The sequence below is a fragment of the Equus caballus genome, chromosome 6, assembly GCF_041296265.1.
Source record: "Equus caballus isolate H_3958 breed thoroughbred chromosome 6, TB-T2T, whole genome shotgun sequence".
NCBI lineage: Eukaryota > Metazoa > Chordata > Mammalia > Perissodactyla > Equidae > Equus > Equus caballus.
The window spans coordinates 26,621,649-26,639,664 of record NC_091689.1 but is presented as its reverse complement, the minus strand read 5'-3'; the positions used below and the strand labels follow the sequence as shown (position 1 = coordinate 26,639,664).

Genomic DNA, 18,016 nt, shown 5'->3' with positions numbered 1-18,016 from the left:
AGTGGAGGTTCTGAGGCGGAGTCTGGGGTCCCACAGTGGTGAGAGGTCAGGAAGGTGGAGGGAGAAGGTACTCTGCCCAGGGCAGGTGGTTTGGGAGGTGGGGAGTGGCCCTCCGGGCCCAGTGCTGCTGAGGGTGGAGTAGGGTGAGGCCTGAGGATTGACCACGGGGTTGAGCATCTTGGGAGCCACTGGAGATGTTGCTGAGAGCAGATTTTCTGGAGTGGTGGGGAGTGAACCTGATGGGTGAATGAGAAGGGAGAATGGAGGGAGGGGGAGTGGAGACAGCAGGTAGCTCTTGACTTTGTGAGATTGTCCAGGAACAAGTGATGGGGCAGTAGCTGGAGGGGCTCTGGGTCTCAGAATGAGGGACAGAGGAGAGAGGGGATGTTTGCAAGAGAACCCCTTGGAGGGTGGGCGGGAGGATCCGGAGTGTTCCTTACACAGAAATGAATGTTGAGCTTGGATCCTTTGTGCTTCTGATGGGACATGGCTCTGTGTGGCTGCGAGGTGCCTGGTGGTCGTGTAGGGGGACTCTGGGGACCGTTCAGACGCATGATTAGAGAGTCAACTCTGCAGTTCATTTATCCTTGGATTCTGTGCAGGAGATGGGTGCAGGGGCTGTGTGCTTTGTGTGTCACCCGAGCTGGCAGCCATGTGAAGTCTAAAGCTTCCTTTCCTTTTCTTTCCAGAAGACAGATGGAGCTCCTACTGTTTGTCATCGTTGGCTGCCCAAAATATTTGCACCAGCAAACTGCACTGCCCAGCCACGCCTGAGCAGGCGGACCTGGCCGGGTCCCTGGGCAGCACGTCCTGCTGCTCCCTGCTGCGCGGCTTGCCCTCAGGGTGGTCTGTGCCCCTGCTCCCAGCCCCCGTGTGCAACCCGAACAAGGCCGTCTTCACCGTGGACGCCAAGACTACGCAGGTATTTGGTTCAGTTTGTGACCCGGCTGTGGGTTTGGGGTCCGTGCCTTCAACCTGTAAGCTCAGACAGGAATTTGTGTGTTTTAAGTGCAATTAGAAAAACGTCTGGTTTTGCCTATTGTAGCAAAATAGATATGAATTTGGAGACCTAAATATGAATCAGGCAAAACAAACTGAAGCCTCTCCTCAAGAGAGAGATTCAAGGAGAGGGATGAAGCACGTCATTTACTCGTGCTTGCTAAAGTGTTGGCTCAACTAAAATAAGAAGGGATATTCAGTGTTTGAATTAAATGTCTTTGCATAATGCACATTTATACACAAATAGCTGAAATTGTTAGATGGGCAAGAAGAGTGGCATAGATCCCCATGTCTTCCTCAGTCCCAATGACATGGTGTGCCCCTCTCGGTGGGTGAAGGACACGTGGTTCCAGTCTGGACACCGTCTGATGCACTGACTGGTGGACGTTCTTGTTTCCACGTGGTCGAGACTCCGGAGGACCCAAGGGCATCAGGGTTGTGAGCCCACCGACAGTAGGACGTCAGAGGAGGATGGGTCTCTGGGCCACCCCCGGTGGGTGCCCGCGCCGCCTTCTCTTGGCTATTATCAGGAATTCGAGGAGTGCTCTAGGTGATGCTTGTGCTGTCTCCTCCCTGCCACCCTCAGATCCTGGTTGCCAATGACAAAGCCTGCCAGCTCCTGGGGTACAGCAGCCACAACCTGATCGGCCAGAAGCTCACACAGTTCTTCCTGAAGCCAGATTCCGATGTGGTGGAAGCCCTCAGTGAGGAGTGCGTGGAGGCCGATGGGCGCGCTGCCGTTGTGTTCGGCACAGTGGTGAGTGCAGGCCCCTCGGGGGGCTGCCCGCCTGGAGTGTGCGCTGGGGGCCTGCTGTCACTGGTCACTGTAGGCACTAGCGCCCCCTCAGCGTTGGTGTGTTGGAGTGGTGGCGGGCGGGAGGCGTCCCGGGAACAGAAACAATGTTGCTGCTGGCCTGGCGTGAAGGGTGACACAGGTATCCCTGGTGCTGCTTGATGAAGGAGGAAGCTTGACTAGCATTTTGCAGACCTGCAGGGTGCCATGTCAGTGACATAATTTTATTGTCTTCGCTTCCAAATCTCCACTTTGTCTGGTGTTTGTTGGAGGGGCTGGTGGGACCGGAAAGGCCACCCTGGAGCTCTGATGTTCCCGTATGATGCCTCCAACCGGCACGTTGACGGGTTAGATGGTGAGCCCTGAGCTTCAGGCACTAGAGAAGTTAGGTAGGATCAACCACATCCAAAAAAATCATCCGTCCAAGAGACTGACTACTAGGAAGAAGAAATTTAAGATAGTCAGCTTGTACTGGTATCTCTTTCTTTAAGAAATAAAGGATACTGCTATTTTTTCCTTGCTATATTACCATGAAGCTGAGGATGAAAAATAAATCTACTCTTCTGATAGAACGTTCACTCAGAGCATAAGGTCAGGTGTCAGAAACCTTAATTGTACTTTGGTTAGTTTCCAAAACGTAGGGCAGGTGAGCAGAAGTCTGAAATGCCCCCATCCCTGGAGTCGGGGAGGGCCTGGCGGCCGGGGGGCAGTCAGGCGTGAGCCCGTCTGTGCCCGCAGGTGGACATTGTGAGCTGCAGCAGGGAAAAGATTCCGGTGTCCGTGTGGATGAAGCGGGTGAAGCAGGAACACAGCCTCTGCTGCGTGGTCGTGCTGGAGCCCGTGGAGAGGGTCTCGGCCTGGGTTGCCTTCCAAAGCGATGTGAGTTGCTTGACCACACTTCTCAGCCGCGAGTAGCTTGACCACGCCTCTCCTCTCCCTGCACTTCAGCAAACTTTGTTCCTCGCTCAGTGCCTTTGGGCAGAAAGAGGGCTTGGAGTTCTGGAGGGTCTGCCTGCAGCTATGCCCCTTACTGATCGTGTGTGCTTGGTCAAGGGGCCCAAATCTCCCTGTGCCTCAGTTTCCCCATCTGTAAAATTGGATACAATCGTAATGACTCATAGGATTGTTTTAGCACTTCAGTAAAATGATATACGTGAAACCCTCAGCATGGTGGTTGTCGTATAGATAGCACTCGCACGAGCTGTGTGTGTGGCGGTACTTCTTGCTGACAAGCCTCCAGTGTGTGCTGGCTTCTGCAGGGTGCCTTGGAATCAGCACTGTGGCACTTGTAGTGGGAGGGAAAGGGTCATGTGGGTGCCTCCCTCTTGCGCTTCTGGTACAGGACTAGCGCTAACGGTCTTGCTTTCTGCTTGAAGACATTAGCGTTCTGTGAAGTTTAAAGCTGAGGTGTTTTCATTGTAACACTTAAAAACACTGGCTTTTCCTCCCAGGGAACCATCACGTCATGTGACAGCGTCTTTGCTCATTTGCACGGGTACGCGTCTGGGGAGGAAGTGGTCGGGCAGCGCATCACAGACCTGGTCCCTTCCGTGCAGCTCCCTCCACCTGGCGAGCATGTCCCAAAGGTAGGAGCCCTGACCGCCTGCAGCACGTGGCCGCGTGGCTGCTGGAGCTATTTACCTGGTGACCCTCAAGTTCTGAGACCCGAATCCATAGCCTGGAGATGTAGGCCAGGTTCCTGACAGCAGGAGTGTCCTGCACATGGACGCAGTGGGACAGGTTTTGCTTGGAGCTCTCTGGGCTCCGAAGTCTTGACCAAGGGTCAGAGCCTGTGTGGCTCACCGACTGACCGCCCCCTCCCCTCAGTCCTCTCCTTGGAGTGTGCAGGGGGCCGGGTCTCTCTTTCCTGAGAGGTCTGAGAGGAGCAGGGGGGCTGCCTGATGGCAGGTTTCCCCTCAAGACAGGATGGCGGGTCAGTGGGGGGACTTGGCTGCTTTGCGGGGCACTAGAGGTTTGGGGTGGGGTGGAGGTTCTGTCATCAGCTGAGCTGCCCCGGTTTCCAGGGGCCCCATTGCCCAGCTCGTGTGCGGCCTTCACTTGAGTGGCCCTCCTTGCTACGGATTCAGCTGCTGTCACGTCCCAGGGACCTGCAGGAGTAGACTGGACAGCTGGTTTTTGGCTGAAGTTGGCTCTGCTGCCACAAGAAATAGAGGTCCTTTCAGGACATCCATTGGCCCTCTGTGGTTCTGTGGCTGGCCTCAGGCTAAGAGCTGAACCCTCTGAGCTGGTCATTTATTGTTTTAAGCTTTCCAGCTCTATTGGAAGCCCCTAGGACCCCCCAGTCCTATTCTTTCTCTGTCTTTTGTCCTGTCCTAAAGGAGTAGCCACTTGGGCCTCAAAGCTGGTGGGAGCTTCAGCTGGTACAATCACGTTGGAGACTGTTTGGCAGCATCTGCTAAATCTAAACATAAGCAAAGCCCCCACCACCCCAGGTACATACCTGAAAGAGGTTTGCGCCAGAAGGCACGTGTACCATGCTCCTAGCAGCGTGTTTGTGGTTGGGACTGAGCCCGTCGACGCCCCAGCAGCAGGTGGAGACAGACACTGTGCCCTGCTTCTGTGCGGGGCTCACTGGGACCTGGGGTCCCGGCCTGCAGGCTTGCCACAGCGAGCCCGCGGTCTCGGGTTCTGGCCCCATTCAGGGCACAGTGCTGGTGAAGTGGGAGCTCCCCCACATTCAGGGCTATGCCTACGACATGCGCCCTACAGATCTCATGTCGTACAGGTGAACCCTCAAACAAAAGGGCAGGTGGGATTGGGTGAGGGTGTGGGCACAAAGGCCTGGGCCGCTTTGCCATCTTGAACCAGAAAGGGAGCACACTCTCGAAGCCTGTGGGTGGGGATGCTGCCTCATCAGGATTTACTTGGGAAGCCGAGTGCATTCTAAGTAGAGCAGCGAAATGTCACACAGGGACTTGGCTGCGTGGGTGCTGGAGGACTGGGGAGGCAGGTGGGGAATGGTCAGCCCACCCAAGGTCAGCTTCAGCAGGAAGCCACTGCCCCCAGGCTGGAGGACAGGGGCTGGAGTGAGGGCTGGTGCCGCCCACAGAAGTGGGACCCTGGGGATAGCAGAGCTCCAAGGCCGAGGCGAGAGAAACACTGCCCTGCGGGGCCTCACAGATGCCGGTCCAGTCCTGGTGCGTTTCTTGATTGCCCTTGCGTGCATTGTGCTCGGCTGTTCTCATGTGGGGCCTCGGGTCTCCCGGTCCCCAGGCATGGCTCCGGGTCAGAGCTCTGCATTCCCTGGGGTGAGGGCGGGGTGTGGGGAGATGGAGGAAAGAAGAGCAGGGTGGGAGTGAGATGTTCTGGGGCTGCTCCCCACGACGGGCATGGGGTGGGATTGAAATCCAAAGCAGCAAAGACTCCCCGCTCGGGCACATGAGATGCTGCTGTCAGCTCAGTGGCGTGTCTCTTTTTCAGAATCTCAAGATTCAGAGGTCTGTTGGAAGAGCCAAGGATGGCACCACGTTCCCTCTGAGCTTAAAACTGAAATCCAAACCCAGTAGTGAGGAGGCTGAAGATGGCAAGGCGGCCCCCAAATGGGGTTACTCGGCATCCATCTGGGTGTTCTCCACCATCAGCGGTCTCATCACCCTCCTGCCAGATGGGACCATTTACGGCATCAACCACAGCTTTGCGCTGATGCTGTTCGGCTATGGGAAGACAGAGCTCCTGGGCAAGGTGGGGCCCTCCCCGGAGTGCTGGCCGAGGCCCCTGTGGGGAAGCTGCTCTGTGTCCCACAGTGAGGGTGTGTGTTGTCACAGGCCATGTGCGTCTCTCTTCTTGTCCAGCTCCCTGGCTTTCCCTGACTCCTGCTGCCTGCTCCTTTCTCTGCACCCCACATTGAGCACTCGATGACCCCTGGACCATCTTCAGCCCTTGGGCTCCTGTCATATGCAATGTGCTGCCCCTGGAGAGGGAGGGGGCTCTCTCCTTGAAGCCCCTTCCCATATGAAGTCATGTCTGTTATTGGATGAGGTGTCTGTCACAGCTGTGGGGTTCGCTCTGAACCTGCAGGCCGGGGCTCGTCTACACCTTGGACTGTCCTGGGGGCCGTCATGGGAGCCTGTTGTGTGGTAGGGCTGGAGGAAGGTGTTTCTATAACATTCTTCCTTGGGTTGAGCATTCTCTAAATTCCTTGAACAGGGGGAGGTGGAAGGCTCTGCACACAGAGCCAGGCCTGCTGGGGGTGTTGACTGCCCTATTTTTCTTGTCCAGGACTGTGCTGAGCAGTGGGTGTCTGTTATTGCAAACAAACACCACAAACTTAGTGCCTAAAACACCACCATCATGAATTTTGGTCACAGGTCGGCCCTTTGGGCTGAGCTTAGCAGGACAGCTCATTCTATACCATGTGGTGTTGGCTGGGGGTGGCGTCCTCCCCAGGCTCGTCCGTTCACGGATCTGGCCGATTGGGGCCAGCGTCGGGAGCCCCTGTGTGGTGCTTGGTGGCAGGGCTCCCAGGGTGAGGATCTCAGGCAGCCTCAGAATGCCCCTCCTTGGGGGGTCCTAGAGGGCTCCCTAGGTGGGGGCATGGGTCCCCAATCAGTGGGAAGGGAGTAATCGGGGAAGGAGAGGTGGTGGCCCCTGACCCCTCCCGCTGCTGTGAGTGCCTGGCTCCTGACTCCTAGCGGCCCCCATACCCCGCAGCCTTTCAGGGGGTGCCTTGTTCACCAGAGGCTGCTGCAGAGGGAGGGAGCGTCCGTGGCCTCTTGTCGCTCATGCCAGGGCCGACCCAAGACCCGGTGACAGTGTGACAGCCAGTCAACTTTCTCGCCTGATTTGAGGCTCCAACAGCAGGTCCTCTCTGTTCTCTGATAGAGACACTGAGATGGGAGTGAGCTAAGTTTTAGTTAAATTAAGTCACACTTAGTTCAATTGAGGTCAATGAAAATGCAGCATAATTTCTGGACCAGGGATTTGCACAGGAACGTTGAGGGCATCCCAGCCTTTGAGGGGTGTGTGTGGGTGGACTCTGAATGTCCCTCTGAGGTTAGAGTGTGTTCTGATTCGTGTGGCCGTGGGCCACCGTCTGGGAGTGGGGGCCACTTACATTCAGAGAAAGCACCTGTCCTTGTGACTTCTGGCCTGGGACCCTCACGCTAAGGCACGGCCAGTGCAGCAGAGGTGCCTGCTGGACCTCAGGGGCCGGTTTCTTGCTGCCCAAGGTCCTTTTGCCCTTTTATGCTGGGGCACGGCTTGTTCCCAGTGGGCCGAGTGAGGGGAAACATGCAAACACGGCTCCTGGGTGTGAGGAAGACGTGTGGCCCAGGCCAGGCATCTGCTCCGAAGATGCGTGGGTGTCGGCATGACCAGCTTCAGAGTGTTCATTTAGTTTTCTCATAAGCAAAAGGAAAACAATTCATGAATTCCATGTTGAGCATCAGAGGGGCTTCAGGTCCGTCAGGAGGAACATGACCTGGGTCTTCTCCAACCTCATCCAGAGAGGTGCTCACATCGTTCCATTCTTTCCCCTGAAGGGACGACGGATGGTCCAGTGGGTCAGTGTGAATTCTTGCCAGGTCCTAAAGTGCCGCCCTTTGTTTTCTAGAACATCACCTTCCTGATTCCTGGTTTCTACCACTGCATGGACCCCGCATATGACAGTTCCCTGCCGCTGCCAGACCTGGCTGACTGCCTGGACATTGGCAGCCAGAGTGGGCCTGGGGAGACGACTGTGGACCCCCGGCAGGGCTGGAACCTGGCCAGCGCAGGCGAGGGTGAGAGTGGGCCTCCTCCCGGGCATGCCTGTGGCTGCCCAGTGCCACACGGCCCCTGCCTCCATGGGGCTCTGGGGGTATGGGCATGCCGGGTGGGCTGGGGAGAGTGAGTGAGTGGCTGCCAGGCCGTTGTGGGACCCTGTCTGCGTGGGTTTGGTGTTCCTTTCTGTCTCTCACTGGCCTTCATGTTCCCGGGGGATGGGACGGGTGTGAGTCTCACAAGCGTGTCAGCCTAGAGGGGAGGACTGGAATCCCCAGGGTAAGTCACCGTGCGCCTGTGTCTAGGACACAGTGGCTAATTGGCAGCCTTCTTTCATAAGTAAATATTTGTAGCTTTACGTAGCTTAAGACAGAATTGATGCAGCGTATCAGATTAATCCCTAAGCTAAATAGTCCTGCAGTATTTGTTTATTAATGCACGTTTATCCCTTGTATTTAAAGTTATTCCAGCAAATACCCCGAGTCCCCACTCATGAACGTGTTAGGCGCAGTGGTGGGTGTAGACAGTGTGCACCCAGCTCCTGTCCTGAAAGGGTCCCACTCAGGGTGCGGAGCCCGGGGAGTATATAGACCCAGCAGAGCCCATGCCTGGGCTCCTGGGAAGGAGCGGGGGCCGCCCTGCAGCCTCCTTGGGGCTCCTCTCCCTTGACAAAGAGTGAGGAGAAGCTGCACCCCGGCTCTGCCTTGGGGGTGCTCCCAGCTCTGCCTGTGCCCACCCCCTGGGCCGTGTGCTGTCTGCCCAACCGCTGGGCGTCCCTGATTTCTGCTCTCCTGTGAGTGGGGACAGAAAAGGAGACGAGGACTGCCAAGCAGCGAGCCTTGGCCCCGAGTGCGTGGGGTGGGCTCCCGCGCCCTCCAGAGGACCGATCTCTTGCCGTGCCGTCCACACATGGTGAGGTTGGGTGCAGTTGGGAAAGGCTTCCCTGCTGTCACCAGAGGGCAAGTCTGTGAAAGGCTTGGTGTTTGAGTTAAACACATAAGTGTGTTTAACACAGTCACTGAGGGAAAAATGGGACTATACGGTGTCTGGTTGGTAAATGAGCAATTATTCTTGCAGTGTTCAGTTTTCTGGGCTCCCTGTGGGATTTCCGCAGTACCTGGGCAGGAAGTGTGGCTCATACGCCACAGCGTCACTCTGGGACATTAGAAGTTAGAATGTGACTTTTTTTTTTTAGGATTGGCACCTGAGCTAACATCTGTTGCCAATCTTCTTTTTTTCTTTCTTCTTCTTCTTCCCCCCAAAACCCTCCCACGCATGGTTGTAAATTCTAGTTGTAGATCCTTCTGGCTCTGCTATGTGGGGTGCCGCCTCAGCATGGCTTGATGAGTGGTGCCATGTCTGTGCCCAGGAGCCAGACCTGCAAAACCCTGGGCCACTGAAGTGGAGCACACGAACTTAACCACTCGGCCACAGGGCCAACCCCTGGAGTGTGACATTTTGTCTTAAAAGATGCTTCATTCGACTGCTGACTTTCTTTGAGTTGCCCCTTTTCTTAACACGAGGTTTCCTTCATCTGGGTTTTTCTCTCTGCAAAGACTGTCCTTTTATCAAATTTTTTTCTCTATCACTGATAACATTCCCTTTCCTTTTTCCAGAATTCCAGATTCTTCCATGTGTGTGTGTAATGCATGTTCTTTGTAGAAGACTGGCGTGGGGGAGGGAAGATCACAAAAGTTCTGTCCCTTTCATTGTCTGTTCAGGATGAATTCTTTCTTTTTTTTGGTTCTTCAATAATTTTTAAAAATTATTTTATCGAGGTCATATTGGCTTATAACATTATAAATTTCGGGTGTACATTATTATATATTTCAACTTCTGTATAGACTGCATTGTGCTCACCGCCAATAGTCTAGTTTTTATCTGTCACCATACACATGTGCCCCTTTACCCCTCGCCCTTCCCCCACCCTCTTCCCGTCTGGTAACCATTATCTATTCTTCTTATCTGTGTGTTTGTTTATCTTCACACATGAGTGAAATTGTACGGTGTTTGTCTTTCTCTGTCTGACTTGTTTCGCTTAGCATAACATCCTCAAAGTCCATCCATGTTCTCACAAATGGCATGATTCTGGTTTTTTTTTATGGCTCAGTAGTATTCCATTACATATATATACCACATCTTCTTTACCCATTTGTTCAGGATGAGTCTTAGAAATGGTGTTCTTGGGTGCCTGGGGTGAGGGCTTTTGCTAGCTGTTGTGGAAATGCCCGTTGGAGAGATGGTGCCAGCCCGCCCACTTCCGTCAGCTGGGGGCGGGATTCTTTCTAACCCTTCCCAACCCAGACTGGTGTCTAATGAGGACGGTCTCACTCCTCTAGTCCCTTTGACATGCTGTGGGCCAGGGCCTGCCGTGGGTAGATAGGCGTCCCGTAGAGCTGGGGGGAAGCAGGTGACTCAGGAGCATAGGTGCCGAGTGTAGGAGGTGACCAGCACTCAGGAGGAGGCTGTGCCCTCTCAGGGCCCGTGGGCCTCGGAGGGCCCCCAGGAAGGCGGCTTTGAGTGAAGCCCTGAAGGAGGCAGGGGTGGCATTTTTGGGAGAGGGAGCAGCAATGTGAAGGCCTGGCATGCTCCAGGTGTGACAGGGAGGCCCCCAGGAGAGGGGCAGGAGGTAGGCTTTTTAGGGACTTTGGCTTTTACCCCGAGGCAGAGCCTTTGGAGGGCTTGGGCAGAGGAGGGCCATGCTCCAGCTGCATGTTAGTCAGATCATGCCAGTCCGGTGCAGGCCCAGGACAGAGCGGCATGGAGAGCAGAGGCTGCTGGCCTGCACTGGGGTGCCCGTGGGGTGATGAGAGGTGGTCGGATCTGGGACATGCTGCCAGGGTGGGGCTGGGGGAGTTTCCAAGATCAGGTTAGCCCCCTGCCATGCCCTTGAGCCATGGGGAAACGAGGAGGTTTGTTTCAGCAGGGTGTGCCTGCAGGTGGAAAACACTCTCTTTTGCTGTTGCTGTAGATCCAAGTGTTGACGTTGTGCTAGCTGGTGACCACATTCTGCCACGAGATGAGACCCTAAAGCTAGTGGGCAGCCAAGAAGCCTTCACTGGGACCCAGGCCCAAGCGGATACTGGAGGCCATCTCCCTTCTTCCCTCCCATCTCCCCCAGCTCCGGGGTAAGTCCTCTGAGGAAGGGTGTGCTGACGGTCAGGGCAGGTGGTGGGCAGATGAGGAGCCCTCTAGAGAGATGGCCGCTGTCAGTGGTAACAGCCACGGAACACCTACTTGGGCACCTCGATGCAGTCGCTTCTCTGAGTTATCTGGCCAGTCCTCAGCAGCCTCTGAAACAGTCCCCTTTCTACAGATAAGGAAGCATTTAGGTAAGTTCCAGGGAACTGATTCAAGCATAATTTTCTTCTTTTCAAAATTATTTGAATCTGTTCTCTTTGGCATTTTTATTTTTATTTAAGATTGGCACCTGAGCTAACATCTGTTGCCAATCTTTTGTTTTTTCTTCTTCTCCCCAAAGCCCCCCAGTACATAGTTGTATATTCTAGTTGTAGGTCCTTCTGGCTCTGCTATGTGGGACCCCGCCTCAGCGTGGCTTGATGAGCAGTGTCATGTCCGCGCCCAGGATCCAAACCGGCGAAACCCTGGGCCCCGAAGCGGAGCGCACGAACTTAACCACTCGGCCACGGGGTGGGCCCTCTCTGTGCCCTTTTAAATAACAAAGTATTCCATTTAGAGTAGAGGAAGTTCATTTTAGAAAATTTGGGAAATTTAAAAAAGTAGAAATAAAAAGTCCACTGTTCAATTATCCGTCCTGTTGTGCAAAGCATTTTGATCGGTTTTCAACCAGTTTTTTCTTTTAAAAATCTCTTTGCTGCACAGCGTACAGTAAGGCCCCAAACTGTGGGTGGTATGCGATCCATGATCCTTTCCACTCTCACCCAGGAGGCACCCGGCTCCCTTTCTGCTCGGTGCCCCTCACTGCCCTGGGCTACGATGATGGTCAGAGTGCCTGTCCTTGAACTTGACCTGTGCATCCCCTTATGTCTGGCTTCTTCTGCTCATCGTTAGGTTTGGGTGATTTATCCACATTGTTATGTTTTCTATTATTCTTCAAATTATTTAAAAAATAGGTAATACATGAATATGTGTGTTTTTTTAAAGTGCAGAAGAATAATGATAAAAAGCAAAAGTTCCTGTGACTGTCGCCGAGCTTCCCCTAGAGAGGGAACCGCTGTCAGCAGCCATGTCCTTCTAGACCGTTTTCCCCGTGCATTTCATATAAGCATACATTATACACGTGTGTGTGCTCACATACAGCTGCTCTTTTCCTTTAACACAAACAGGATCACACTGTGCATGTTGTCTTAATGTGTGTCTGTGCATGTGTACCCACACTTATATACACCTCAAGGGCCTTCCTATGTGGCCTTACCTCAAAACCAGCACCTCTCATCGAGCACCGTGCTTCGGGTCGATGTTTTCCTGCTGACGGATGTTATGGGGTTTCCTGTCATGGCTGAGACTCCCGGGCTTTTTCCTTCCTGACTGGGGGCCCACTTTTGGTGTGTGAGCAGTGTAACTGCTGGCTCTCCCACATGTGCTCACCCACAGTTGAGGAGGGAGGAGCCTGCCCCTGTGCAGGGGTGCGTGTAGCTGGACGGGCCTGGCCCCCGTGGGCGCTCGCTGGTGTCAGCGCCGGGGGCAGAGTTTATTTTCTGGGATCCAGTTGTGCAACGAGGAAGTTCCACCAGATGCTCCGATTCCTGCATTTCTCTTAGATTGGACATTTTTGATCTCACGGTTCTAAGCATTTGCTTTGCATCCCTCCCTCATTCATTCATTTACTTATTCACTCAACAAATAAACATTGCAAAAGACTTGAAGGCTCATCCCTAATAATTATGGTCTAGTCAGGAAAATAAGTAAAACAGTGAAAATAGCTGAGAAGCGGGAAGGAAGGAGGGAAGCGAGATGTACGGAGTGTTCTGTGCTCCAGGGACTATGTTAGTGCTTCCTCTGACTCTCCCAGGAACCTGGGAGCTCGGTCTTGCTGTGTCCAGCCAGTCGATGATGAAGCCGAGTTGATTGTTAGACTGGAGATGAAGTGTTGAGACGCTGAGTGGCATGCCCAGACAAGCTGGCGGGGGTCTCAGGTCCCCACGTGCCTACTGCTGGAGGCCCTGCCGTCCCTGGGGCTGCTCATCGCACGTAAACTTAACCAGTTGAGGAGAGGGCAGGGGAGAGAGGGGAGGGGCCCCCCGATTTTAAAGTCTCTCCCGGAAGCCCACCCCTTACTTCCTCACTTCCCCGTGGCCAGAATTCCAGCCTCATCTGCTGACTGCAGAGGACGGGCAGCTCCCTGGAGACGGGCCCAAGGGCTAGCCTCTTGGCCTGGGATAGATGGAGAGAGAGCGAGGGGTAGGTGTGGCGAGAGACGTAGGTAATTTTTGTCTGGCCTCCACAGACGCTCATCCCACCCCTCAGTTCCCCAGAAGACTCCTGCTGTTCCTCAGAACTCTGCTCACAGTTCCCTCCTCTGTGGAACCATCCTTGAGACGGGTCCTTCCTCTCCTGTGCCTCTTTATGACCCTCTGCTGCAACACTTACCAGATCCCAGCATGTCGGCACCCCCCAAGGCTGGGCACGGCCACATCCTGCTGGTCTTGGTGCCGGCGTCTGGCCCTGGGCCAACATGGGGCAGGTGCTCAGCACGATCTGCTGCGTGGGTGCTGCCGTGGCAGGGCCAGCCGTGGGGGCGTCTTGACACTGGGCCCGCAGCCCCCTGGATCGCCTTGTCTGGGCTGTGGTAGCCTATTCCTCAGTGGTCACCCCGTGCTGACTGTGCTCTTGTGGGCTCTCTGTTCCAGCTCTTAGGAACCTCTTAGACCCCCATCCTGCGAATCCTACCCTTACCGGCCTCGCTCTTCCTTCTTGCGCCGGCCCTCTCTGAGCTGTTTCCCTGGTGTTTGTAGCCAGTCACAGTTTCATACTGTGTAGTGTACAAAACACTCTCAAATCCCATCTTTCCGTTCTTCCTCTCCTCCTTGAGGCAGGTGGGCTGACGCTGGCTGCACGGCTAGTGTGGGAGCCCCACTCACAGAATGAGAATGCTGACCAAAGCCTGTGCATTTGGTCCTGGGGGCTCAGTGGCATTCTGTGATAAATCATTGCTAAATGTGGATGTATCTGGAGACTATGTGAATTGGTATTTTATTTTTTAACTTAGTTAGAAAATTTATTCATTTTTTTCTGTTATAAGTTTATGATGTTAAATGATTTGCACTTGTCTCTGAGAGAGGGGGAATCCATGTGATCTCTCCTTTGACTCTTCTGTGGCCCCCAGGTAACTATGTCTTCCATATTACAATCCCAAGGGTGGACAGCATCCCAGAAGGAAGCCCACCATCCCAGGAACGGTCATTGCCCAAGGACCAGCAAAACATCCCAGAAAGAAGCCCACCATCCCAGAAACAGTCATTGTTCAAGGACCAGCAAAACATCCCAGAAGGAAGCCCACCATCCCAGGAACAGTCATTTCCCAAGGACCAGCAAAACATCCCAGAAGGAAGCCCACCATACCAGGAATGGTCATTGTTCAAGGACCAGCAAAACATCCCAGAAGGAAGCCCACCAGCCCATGGCCAACGGTGGTTGTCCGAGGACCAGCAAAAGATCCCAGAAGGAAACCCACCAGCCCAGGAGCAGTCATTGCCTGAGGACCGGTGGAACATCTCAGAAGGAGGCCTCCCAGCCCGTAGCCAACAGTCACTGCCTGAGGACCAGCGGAACGCTGTCTTGGAGAAAGAGGAAGCTGCAGCAACAGAGAGCCTCAGACAGGACCGTTTGGGAGGAAGCAGGTCTGACCCAGGGAGCACAAAACCATTTGCTTCACGTAGAGGAGATTCTGAAACTCCAGCCCCCACTGAGGACAGGAGCAGGAATGTTGAAATGTGTGGCCCGTATCAGGAAGCACAGCTGGAACGGATGGGCTCGAGCAGTGCCAGCAATTCAAACATTCGGGCTGAGGCGGCCATGCTTGAGCCGTGTGCCGTGGGCCAGCCGGCGGGGCTGAGCGTCCCGATGCACTGTGCTGCATACTCGGGTGAGCGGAGGGCACAGCAGGGGAGCCGGGACTCGGCCCCCAGCCCCTCCGGGATGCTGCGGCTCTCGTTCTCGACGCCTACTTTGGACGAGCCGTGGCTGGGAGCGAAGAATGACAGAGAAGAGCTGCAGACGTGCTTAATTAAGGAGCAGCTGTCCAAATCGAGCTTCTTGGGACCTCTGGGTGTCTCCTATGTCGAGCTGGTCCCAGCAGAGCACCCCCAGTTCTCTGCCCCTGTGTCGCTGTGTGACCTGCAAGGCAGAGACCTGCACAGCAGCCGCACGGGCAGCTCCTCAGCCTATTACGCGCTAGCCACAGACCTCCCTGGCGTCCTGGATGCAGTGGAGGCCCAGGAAGCCCAGGAGGCCGACGCAAATTCGTTCTCCTGGAACCTCAGGGAGCGCTTTTTCAGTGAATGGACAGACCGAACTTCTTCAAACTGTTCCTGCGCTACGTCTGAGCTCACGGGGACGACCTCTCCTTTGCTGGTGGGGTCAGACGTCGATGTGAGCAGTTTGCAGGGGCAGAGCTCAGATGTTCTGGACGATAGAGAGCTGTTACTGCTGACCGGCACCTGTTTCGGTCTTGGTGAAGGCCGGCGGTTCCGTGAGAGGTGTCTGGGACTTGATGGGACAGAACCATCTGAGACATGTGTGCTGTCCTCTGAACACTATGAAGTGAATGGCAGAGAAAGCCCGGGCTGCGTCCCTCCTGTGTCAGGAGCCAGTCCCGTGGATGCGTGCCCATCAGAGGAGCCCAGGCTCGGCAAAATCCAGGTCACCTCCACACCTGTGAAAGGGGACAGCTCAGTGACACCCGGGGCCACCAGCCTGCAGCATGAGATCCAGGAGGGCACCTATGCGGGGAGCTGTTACCACCGAGATGGCTCGCGGCTGAGTATGTCCCAGCGGGGGTGTGTGTGTGTGTGTGTGTGTCTGTCCGTGTCCGTGTCCTGCATCTCCTGTTGGCATGTGTGCTGCCCCTGGTGCACAGCACAGCGGGGTGCATGGGTGTCCCTGTCCTGCGGTCTGATGGCTTCACCCCCCTGAATGGTTTTGGCAGAAATGCTGTATTAAAGTAGTTAGAGTTTACCTCTCGAAAATCAGGATTACCGGTGCATGTGCCTGGGAGGGGGAGCCCGAGGTCCCCTCCACCTCTGCGCCCTGCCTAGGAGCCCCTCTGTGCAGCAGGGGTCGGGCTGCCACCAGCCAGGCCCCGGCCGTCACACGTGTGGCAAGGAGTGACGTGCGAAGCTGCGGGGTCCTATAGGAGGTCTTCATGTGCTCTTGGGGCCCAGGCTGCTCTGGTCTCAAGTCCCCGCTCTGGGAGGATGATGACCGGGCCCTTCAACTGCCCCTTGGAGGTGATTATGTTTGTTTTACTTGCTTTGATTTTCCTAATTTCCTAACAGGTCCACGTTATTTTAGCCAGTTGTTTCCTTATTGCTGATTTCATAGTGTTGATCACTAGGACTTTTTTCCTAGACTTTAAAAACTTATTTAAGTAATACTTGTTATTTGTAGAAATATTAGAAAATGTAAACAGGAAGAAGGAAATAAAATGCCCTGTAAATCCTCCTCCTCCTGAAAAAAGATAACCAGGTTTGTTTAGGTGTGTCCTAGAGGCTACGTGGGGATGTGTGTAGAGATGCACAAGCTTTACGGGTTTGTGTGTGAGTGTGGTTGACATGTCGTGTGGCCGCATGAGCGAGAGGAGGCACAGACTGTATGGTTTCCACTGAGCCGTTCACACCCCTTCACCTGGAGGCAGTGACTCCTTGCATAGGGTGTGTTGGCGCAAGTGTTCCAGGCCTTTCCGAGTTGGCAGGTGGTCACAGGTCTCTCTCTTGGCCTCTGGCTGCCCTGGTGGACGTGCTGAGCTGCTGCCACCATGCTTGGCCTCTCCCTGCCTGCCCTCCACGGCTTTCCCCTTCTCCAAGCTTAGGTGTCCTCTGCCTCTGCCCGTCCCGGGGGCTCTGCGTCATCCCCACGCTGTTCTATGGGAGCGCGCCCTTTTCATCATGAAGCTGTGTGGTGGTGTCAGCGGAGCACTGTGCAGTCTCACCTTCCCATCAGGTGTGCAGTTTGAGGTGAAGCGAGTGGAGCTCCAAGGTTCCGCCACCCTGTTCTGCTGCTGGCTGGTGAAAGACCTCCTCCACAGCCACCGGGACTCGGCCACGCGGACCCGCCTGCTCCTGGCCAGCCTGCCCAGCTCCAGCCACTCCATGTGCGAGCTGCCCGGATCCAGCCTGGGGGAAGTTGGTATCTGCAGTCTGCTCCTGCCTTGAACTCGCCTTTCTGTGTAGAAAATGTTTTCCAATCAGCATCTCTCTCTCTCTGTTTCCTCTGGAATGGGAAGAGGGTCTCTTTGTGACTCTTTCACACTGTCTTCTAATATCCTGTGTAAGGATGAAGCCACATGTAGGATTTTAAATGTGCGTATGTCCTCTGTGCAGGGTGGGGCGTGAACACGTTTCGACTTGTGTACCATTTTGGACCGATGTGTCGAGGCCACCTGGCATGCCCCATGGAGAGTGGTTCTCGGGCTGGGTCCCCGTGGGCACAGGAGCAGGGAGTGGCAGTGTAGGGTGTGGTTGCTGCGGCCCCCAGCGTGGGAGGGTGCACGGCTGCTGGGGACAGTGGGATGACACGCACCTGCCTGCTGCAGCCTCCTTTCTTCATTGCGGTTGTGTGTGGTCCCTCAGACCTTTCTTTGCATTCACAGATGCTCAAAACCAAATCTTGGTTGGAGGAGTCCCCCAAGGCTGTAGAACTGGAAGGGCTGGCGGCCTGTGAGGGTGCGTACTCCCACAAGTACAGCACGCTGAGCCCGCTCGGCAGTGGGGCCTTTGGCTTTGTGTGGACCGCAGTGGACAAGGAAAAAAATAAGGAGGTACTTTGGCTCTTGGAGGGAAGCGGGCCAGGCCCCACTTCAGATGGCTCGATGACTTCAGTCCCTTAGTGTCTAAACTCCGGGATTCCAGTGGGATGGAAGGAGTTCTCCGTGTGAAGCACCGAGCACACGGCCTGGCACCCGGCGGGGTCAGACATAGGAAGGCTCTCCTGGCAGCACACACGTTCACGGCAGGCCATCCTACTCACTGCTTCAGACGCACTGGCGGACTTCACCCCTTGTCCTTTCATACCCCCAGGGGCTGACATCCTGTCGATTTGCAGATTGAGACCTGTAAGGGTCCTTCCTTGGCCTCAGTAGTGATGGCGGTTCGTACATATTCCTCTCCCAAATAAGCCTCGGACTTTGCTGTCCCTCCCTCCCAAATCTGTTGGGATTTGATTTGTGGTTGCTGGGCATTTTGTGATTTGGGGGAATTGACATGGTGACAGTACTGCCTGTCCCTGTGAACCCTGGAGATGCCCAAGTGTCCCTGTGCCTGGCCTGCTGATTCCTGGGAAGGCCACGTGTGGGATCCTTTCACC

At 54.9% G+C, this 18,016-nt stretch overlaps 1 protein-coding gene across 13 annotated transcripts in view; it reads left to right on the top strand.

The window, feature by feature from the left end:
• Nucleotides 1-18,016, top strand: part of PASK (PAS domain containing serine/threonine kinase) — a 36,437-nt gene that overhangs the window by 7,006 nt on the left and 11,415 nt on the right. For 9 of the 13 annotated variants that reach the window (XR_011439884.1, XR_011439886.1, XR_011439885.1 and 6 more), the window contains exons 3-12: nt 690-922; nt 1,586-1,756; nt 2,531-2,671; nt 3,244-3,378; nt 5,234-5,494; nt 7,365-7,533; nt 10,485-10,641; nt 13,852-15,476; nt 16,655-16,836; nt 17,304-17,471. Coding sequence is in view for 10 of the 13 variants with exons in the window: in XM_070270725.1 (XP_070126826.1) it covers nt 690-922; nt 1,586-1,756; nt 2,531-2,671; nt 3,244-3,378; nt 5,234-5,494; nt 7,365-7,533; nt 10,485-10,641; nt 13,852-15,476; nt 16,655-16,836; nt 17,304-17,471 (3,242 nt within the window). In the remaining 3 variants the exon portion in view is untranslated. The remainder of the gene's footprint in view (nt 1-689; nt 923-1,585; nt 1,757-2,530; nt 2,672-3,243; nt 3,379-5,233; nt 5,495-7,364; nt 7,534-10,484; nt 10,642-13,851; nt 15,477-16,654; nt 16,837-17,303; nt 17,472-18,016) is intronic. The other 4 variants (XM_070270728.1, XM_070270724.1, XM_070270723.1 and 1 more) reach the window with 1 other exon arrangement.